Source organism: Botryllus schlosseri, chromosome 8, assembly GCF_051294905.1.
Source record: "Botryllus schlosseri isolate E-star chromosome 8, Bs_hap1, whole genome shotgun sequence".
Classification (NCBI taxonomy): Eukaryota; Metazoa; Chordata; class Ascidiacea; order Stolidobranchia; family Styelidae; genus Botryllus; species Botryllus schlosseri.
In genome coordinates, this window is record NC_137243.1 from 847,506 (window position 1) to 855,916 (window position 8,411).

Genomic DNA, 8,411 nt, shown 5'->3' on the forward strand with positions numbered 1-8,411 from the left:
GTTAAGAAGTGATAGTCTTCAGATCCGCTTACTTCGCACAGACGTCAGACAGGTGTGCAAAAATAATATTTTATGGAGAGAAGTTACGTCACAGAAAAAGCGCTCCACCTAGTGTAGCCATCTCTCAAATTTAAAAGCGAAGACTTATTAAGAAAGACGTTTCAATCTCCACAAGTCTCCGTAGAAGCTTCTGTCGATCGCTATGGATATCCAGACGAAGAAGGTAAGATCAATAGTTACTTCGATAAACAGAAATTATTCTTTACGAGATAAATCCATATGAATTAATATCACCTCCATCCCATTATACGGGCACCTTTTTCGGTATTTTTACCTATTATACGCTCCTTACAATATTCATCCAAACCTAATTCAGCAGTGAACTATTTGAAACCTACATTCCCGTGGTTATTCGACGCGTTGTGAGTGTAAAGTGTTCAATCCTGGATTGAACACGAGCAGCTGGTTGCTGTGCAGAGGTAATCTGATTGGTCATTCGGGTGTTTATGAATAAAGCAGCGATGTCTAGGTCGGAGATTATAAAGTTAGCTTATCCGGGAGAATGCTAATCGCCCGATTAAAACTGTTACTCGTGGCGCATAAAGCTGGATAACATTTCGGGTGATTATTATCTCGACCCGTATGGTGGAACTTTTAATCCAGCGAAGTAGATTGCCACGATTATCAGTTTTTAATCAGATGATTATAACATTTTCGCGGATAAGCTAACTTTATGATGTCCGTCCCGGAGGTTCTAGAATCCCTTGGAATTCCAGCTCCCTGGAAAGGCATAAAGCAGGAGGCCTGAATTAATGTCGCCAAATTAGCGATAAATGAGCGAACCGAGAAAACAAAGCAATGTTCGAGTTTGCAAGTAACGCCACCGATTAGGAACATTTGTCTGACTTCAGGATTCAACGCATCTCGAATCGGATGATGATTCGACTTTCGACGCTGTTTTGCCATTGAAGGAATCCGGGGCGTTGGTGAAAGTCCTCCAACAATTCCAGGTGAATCATACCAATGATAGAGTTTGCTTGATGACGAAATAGTCGCTAGATTTCGCAGAACTAGCCTTACAATAACAGCGAAGGCGCTTAATCCGCCCATGCACACAAAATTGGACAACTAAAAATTTTCAGCCCTTTCAAATTAGATTGGCATTAGGCTTGGTGTAAATTACCGTTGTTGTCGACAAAGACCATGAATACCCCAAACAAACAAACTAAATGTTTAGTTTGTAGAAGTCTGTAGGTTTGTATTACAATTAGATCATAGAATCATTTACGAACTCGATTAGTATCAGGGGGCCAGCATTACGCTCTGATAAGTATAATCAGACTACTAGAATTATCTGCAAGGTGGCATTCACAACAGTATCCGTAACAACTCATTTCGATTGCAAATAGGGTTGCAATTAAAACAAAAATCGATCAAAAACTAACCTGTTTAAAACAAGGCTTTTGTTTAAAACATGTTTTTATCGTTTATTTTGTGTGTTTTTTCTTAAGCCATGACGTCACCAATATTCGATTGTTACGTCATAGGGGATGGACATTGACAATTGAAAATATAGGGTAATTATTGCTCCTTTGACGAAATATCCACTGCTATAGCTGTTGAACCGACTATTTTGAAGGCTCCAACCATCTCATATCGTGTAATTCGGCTATTTCCGGTGATATAGGCTCATACAACATATTTTTTGGAAAATATTTACACAATTATTGCATGATTTTCCAACTTAATAAAAACACATTTTTAAAGGCCTTTGTTTTCAATGCAACCATAATTGCAGAGAAGCGGGATTGGTTTGACTCATATCGAGTCAAGGCCGTCGCGGCGCGTGGAAGGAGAATACGAATTCCTCATCTCAGGTCGAGGAAAAGACAGCAAAGGAACGAGAGAGATCATCAAAAATCTGGGAGGCGACCTAGTCCGAGTTTCGGGAAGTCGAATCGAATCGAATACAGGTTCGTCGAATTTCCAGCGTTCGGTATCGGTGAGTTTCTGATCGCGTACTGACAAAGGATACTCTTGGTTTTCAAAGGTGAGGCGGCGGCAGAAAGCTCGGAGCCTTTCGACGGATCAGTCACTGGTGGGAGTTGGATAATTTTTACATATTTCAAAGATCTTTTTGTGACGCGTTTTTTTTTTGTAGATTTGTTGACAATTCCAAAATTAACTGAAATATCGTATAAGTATCACTAGGTCACTTTGAAAATAAAACCAATATAAAAAAGTACGCCGGAACTATTTAAGTCACAGACTTTGTAATTAGAAATGTTTTAATGACAGCAAACAAGGTTTAAACTATTATACGAATACAGTTTTGCGGAACTTGAATACGACGAATGCATACTTTAAACATAGAATGCTGTGAGATTTGTAAGTTGCAGAGAAATTATTTAAGTCTACATTAACTTGGATTGGTCAACATCAATAAATGTAAATTTTAAATTGCAAGTTCAACGTTACGGTTTCGTGTAGCATATTATAGGCTATTCGAACCTTGTTTGTTTCCATTACGAATTACATAGTCATTGATTTTAATGATGATATGTTTTTGTAAATATACCCTCACCTATTTATTACCTAGTAATAAAACGTCCTCTAGCGGCCTGTGTAGACAATGGCATTCATTGCTTACAATTTAGAAATATTATGACTACGCCAAAGAATATATTTACTTTTGTCTTGGCCCAGCACTACATTTTATGCTTTTCATTTGGAGCCTTGAAAAAAATAATAGCTTATGCCCCAGTTCCAGAGAGTGACTGGTTTTTTTCGAAGAGTGTCGAAAATTATAATTTTATTGAACTGGATTTTTTAGCGTTCCGTTTTCCGAGAACGATTCAAGACCTCGACCAGTTCGCGAATCGGGTTCTGGATTACATTTCGGATCTACCGCCAGACCATCCGGTTAGATCGGGTCGCGTATCTGCCAAACTATATTCGATGGCAACGCTTTCAATTCGCAGGGATTCTCAGACGCCGCGTACCGAGCTAGAAGAAAAGAAATGACGAACATCGCCACCAACTATAAGCAGTGAGATTCCCTTGAATGAGTTTGATAACGACACGCGTCACACTATTCATTGCATTCAGCGGTCAAAGCATTCCAAGGATAGAGTACACCGAAAAAGAAGTTCAGACCTGGTGATTATTCCACAACAACTCAAAACTATTGGTTAATATTTTTGAAATGTCTTACTTTTACAGGGGCACGGTCTTTCGTAACCTCAAGAAAATCTTTCCGACCCACGCGTGCGAAGAATACAACCGAGTTTTTCCGCTACTCGAGGAGCAGTGCGGATTTAGGGAAGACAACATCCCACAGCTTGAAGACGTATCACAGTTTTTGCAGAGTAAGAACGCCATAGGCTATCTATACCCAGAGGTGGTCAAAGTAGTCAAGAAAGTTACTCAAGTAAAAGTAGAAATAGCGACGAAAAAAATCTACTCAAGTACGAGTAGAAGTACTTTTTCCATAAGCAACATAAAACTACTTGAAGTAGAAGTACAATTGACCGACTTTAAATCTACTCAAGTAAGTAAGTAGTAGCGAAAACGATCGTAATTCGTTCGCATGGATTGTCAAAAGCTGCAAATCGAGCCAACAGGTATCCAATTTTCGACAGCATAAGCATTCGTCCACATCACGGGATGAGAATGCTAGTATTGATATGGAAATGCGATACTAATCTTCCGTTTACTCGAACAGCCCGTTTTAGAAGATATAATGGCGTGGCGCCGTCCCCCATATTATAAGGCCCGTACTTTAGCCGAAGAGCAATGCGTAGAAGTTGTATTGGATACGGTGTAAACGCTTTTGCACGATTAGTAAACTTTGATAAAAGATATGGTAGATCGCAAAGATGCCATACTGTGTAGCTTTATTTCCGGAAATTGAAGGCATTCCTACACTTTCTTCTCTACTTTAACATGTATGTTCTCCAGACAAAAGAAGTGAAACTAATTAGAACTCGTGTATGATAGTGGGAATTGAAAGAGAAATATAAATACTACTTCTAAAATTGGAAAATTTATTTCATGTCTTTAGTCCAGAAAAGTTTCAAATGTGGTATGCTAAAACAGGTCTAAAGCTAAAAAAAAAACAGTCAGAGTCCATACTATTCCAAATTAGGACACGCCATGGACTGCTAGATTACGATATGATAAGTAAATGCTAGATTGCGAAACATCAGTTTCAAACGTTATGATGGGCCATATATAGAGTAATGAAATATTTCATATGGGCGACAATGCGGTGTTAACGGAACCACGCAACCCGCAACCTAAATTATATTCACCGATACGTTCGTGAAATCATATTAGTCTACTGTGCGCGAAGCGCGACGAAAATTCTGGGCTTTACTCAACTTTTATGAAAATTAAATATTGATACTCCGTAACAACAGGCCCAAAATTCCTCAGGCTATCTTCCTGATTGAAGGAATAAACTACTTCTACTTGACAAACTGAAAATAGCGAAAAGTAAGTAAGTAGATCACAAAATATTACGAAGTAGAAGTAGCGGGAAATTTGATTAACTGGAGTAAGTACCCACGCAGCGGAAAACTACTTGAGTACTTCAAAAAATAGAAGTACTTCGTTACTGACCACTTCTGCCTGTACCAGGTGTTCGCAGTGGCGAGAAAGCGCAGTGCAGTGGTATAATCCACAGCTGCAATGGGTTGTTGGTTCGAGTCCGACCAAGGTCGACTCCAAAATTCGTACCTACGAGTTGAGCGGTTATCTAGGCTCCTCCGCGCCATCTCATCCGCTCGAGCGATGTCTTATAAAAGGACTACAAGTGGGCCGTGCAACAAGTCGGCAGCTACGGAATAAAAATGAAGAAAATCGGCCAGGTGTTGACCATAGTCGTCGACAAACACCATGAATACAAAGTACTAGGTCAATCCGCAAGCCTCCCATGAACCGCAAATGTTCGCCTATAGCCACAGCGACGTAGTTTACCTCCTTACAGATCTATTACATTACTATATAATACTGGTGTATTAACTTGTACATCAACAACGGTGTTCGTAGAACAAAACCATTAAAACATGATTAGCACAAAATTTAGACGACAACGAATATTTACTGCAAGTCAGTGGAAATTATGGTGTTCCTTTTCAGAGGAATGCGAGGCGTCACCTCTGAATAAAATGTCTCACAATAGCATACGATATGAATTGCTGCACCGCAAATGAGCTAGTAGTGTATGTAATTGGAGGTATAATCGGCTACTCAGAAGCATGGAGTGAAAACCACTGATTTATACATTATAAGCACCGCTGTTTCACTTAAAATTTCATCCAGAGAGGACCGGTTGGCGTCTTCGGCCCGTAGCGGGATTCCACGCGCCGCGAGAGTTCCTCGCCGGGTTGGCTTTCCGAGTCTTCCACGCGACCCAGTTTATTCGCCATTGGTCGAAACCGCTTTATACTCCTGAACCGTGAGTCGGATATTCCTTTTGACCATCTGTGTAAAGTTTATATTTTATTGATTTTTCTTTTACCACTAACACTTTTAACTCTATTAACATATTTAAATGCATTTTCTTCAATACCAGCATTCTATAGTAATATAATATAATCCGGTCGATTTCTGTTTTCGTGACGTGGCGAAAATTTTGGGTTGCACGACGGTTATCAAGGGTTAAGAATCACTGCTTTATGCCGAGGTTGGCGTCCAATCAAGAGATTACTTCAAGTCGTTTCGACACCCGCATGTCTTTTCACTATACCGCAAACACGTGGGGCTTTGATCTGATGAAAGCTTAAAAAACGACTGACTGATAATGACAGACGGAATTGAATTTCTTCTATGTTGCGAGTTGTATTTTTTAATAGTACCGCTCCCTATAGGTGATTTGAAACCCCTGTTTTCTAGAGATGTGTGTCACGAATTGATCGGTCACGTGCCGATGTTGGCAGACCCAAAGCTGGCGCAATTCTCGCAGGACATCGGTCTCGCTTCACTGGGAGCGCCCGATGACTGGGTGGAAAAACTCACCACGGTGAGATCGAATGTCACAGTGTTTCACGCATTGCACTTATCACTAGATGCTATTTCCAGTGCTGGTTTTACACCATGGAGTTCGGTGTATGTCGGCAAGAAGGTCAGGTGAAGGCGTACGGTGCAGGACTTTTGTCATCATTCGGCGAACTACAGTATTGTCTTTCTGATAAACCGGAGATGAGAGAGTTCGAGCCCGAGAAGACCGGAGTTCAGGTGAGGGGAGCCCCGAGGTTGAATGCGAATGTTATTACTCATTACTAAAGCTCGACCGATGTCGAATTTTGAACCGAGATCGATAACTAGAACGTTCACCGATAACATTGATCTTTTCTGGCGATATTACAAAATATGGCATCTCTATTTTCCACAATTTCAGAGCGATTATTTGAGCAGCTCCAGTACTTCTACCTGAGTCAGAGTGTAAAGTTAAGAGGTTACTTTTACTTGAGTGCCAGCTATGACTACAGCACATCTGTTTGCAAGCTACAAGAAATAGATGAATATTCCCAGTCTAGAAGTCGCAGATAATAGTTCTCCGGCTTCCTAGTTCCTACTACCATGCTGTGGCGCCATGAAAATAGCCGATATTTATTTATTCTTAATGTCCGATACCGATATCTCTTCAAATTTGTGATATCGAGTCGATATTATCGGGGAACCGATAGTCGGTCGGGTTTTAGATATTAATGTTGCCAAAACAACAACAGCGCAATCGCTTTGATACTGCAGCAATTGACGGCTTATTGTCTCTTGTGGTGTGCATTAAAAATATAGCAAACCAATCGTCTTGGTGCTCGGCTATACAATACTTATCTGGAGATATAGCCTGTTGCTCTTGGTGGAGCTCTTCGTAACAGATGTACGCTCAATACACTGGTTTATTCAAACGTTATGAAGTAGTAGCGTATAGCGTCTCAATCATAATCTTAATAACCATCTAACATGTGTTACATTCACTTATACGAGTCTATAACTCTGTGGTCTAGAGTCATCACAAGAAGTAGTTTCTTATGCTAGACATCGCGGATCATCATATACGAGTGATCACAGCGAGATAGCTGCAATACATATATCCGGCCCATCTGTATTTGCTACCTTTCATTCTACGATTAAAGCCCTATCGGAACACGGAATACCAGCCCATTTACTACGTCGCCGAGAGCTTCGAAGACGCGAAATCGAAACTGCAGAAATTCTGCGACCAGATTCCGAGACCTTTCGTCGCCAAGTACAATCCGTACACGCTGGAAGTGGAGATGCTCGACAATAAAGATAAGATATTGAATCACGCCGCCAAACTGAAAGGTGCAGATGCTCGAGAATGACTTTGGTCCGTGGCCATCATTCTTATCTCTCGTTTCAGATGACTTTGAGATCCTGAGGGAGGCCGTCAGTCGACTGTGCGCTTGAATTTCGTGTTTCGTTGATGAGAATACCTTTTCACATGTTGTTAATTAAACACGCAGCCTATATGTTCGTTACGGGACTGCTGTAAAGACCATATTTAATAAGGGGTGTCGTGAATTCAACACATGACACTTTTACGTGGTTATTATTTACCGCGAATCGCTATTTTCAACAATGTATTAGCTAATGCAAACATCGCATATGATCCACATGTTTACATGAGCAATGAAATATGTTGATCGGGTGTTTCCTGCAGTAATCTGGTGCAAAAGATTGCAACTATCACGAATCTGATTAGAGAGTCACCTTGCTACGAATTTCTTGAGGTGTATAGAACTGCATATATGCCTTCATTAATCTGTGTTCCGACATCTTACATACGCTGTCACTCGCCGACGATACGTGCGGACTCCATCATCTTAAGATGCTAATCCAGTGGTTTTCAATAGTTTGTCATCGTGCGTCGTAAGTGCGTTTTTCTACCGCCTAAAGATTGGAACTATGGAGTGATAACAAAGCAACACACCTGTTGCTTCATACCAACACTGTTGTCGAGATCGCACTTTTCAGACCACAACCTAATTCTGAGTTTTGTTACCATCTCGCGATCCACTCATACGTTGTTGAAACATCTGTGCTATAAAACACAATGTCCACCACGCAGTCAGTTTTCAGATTCAGATTTGAGATATAGGCGAAAGCTTGGAAAAACTTTGGACCTACTACAAATTTTACTAGTTTTTAAGTGTGCTGATCATCACGCCATGTTTCATTCCATGGTTTATAATTCGAAATGAGTATAGACAATATGCCATCTACAACAGTAAGCCTGCAAAATAGGCTACAAGGTGTAGAATGTGAAATGATAAGTCCACCGACAGTGCAACCTCCACGATACCAATGAAATGCAATTTGCAAAAAATTGACTTCGTAAACAATTTCGACAATTTTTTGATTTAGCTCTACAATTTTGACAA

The 8,411-nt window shown here is 40.4% G+C and overlaps 1 protein-coding gene across 1 annotated transcript; it reads left to right on the plus strand.

Moving 5' to 3' along the window:
- Positions 1-82: 82 nt before the first annotated feature.
- LOC145444589 (phenylalanine-4-hydroxylase-like) lies at positions 83-7,678 on the plus strand. Its single transcript, XM_080322597.1, has 13 exons — positions 83-223; positions 912-1,010; positions 1,799-1,973; positions 2,051-2,098; positions 2,834-2,922; positions 2,982-3,049; positions 3,109-3,159; positions 3,223-3,368; positions 5,326-5,461; positions 5,899-6,025; positions 6,085-6,240; positions 7,143-7,332; positions 7,391-7,678. The coding sequence occupies exons 1-13, from the start codon at positions 203-205 to the stop codon at positions 7,435-7,437; spliced, it is 1,353 nt and encodes a 450-aa protein (XP_080178723.1). The 5' UTR covers positions 83-202; the 3' UTR covers positions 7,438-7,678.
- The last annotated feature ends 733 nt before the right edge of the window (positions 7,679-8,411 follow it).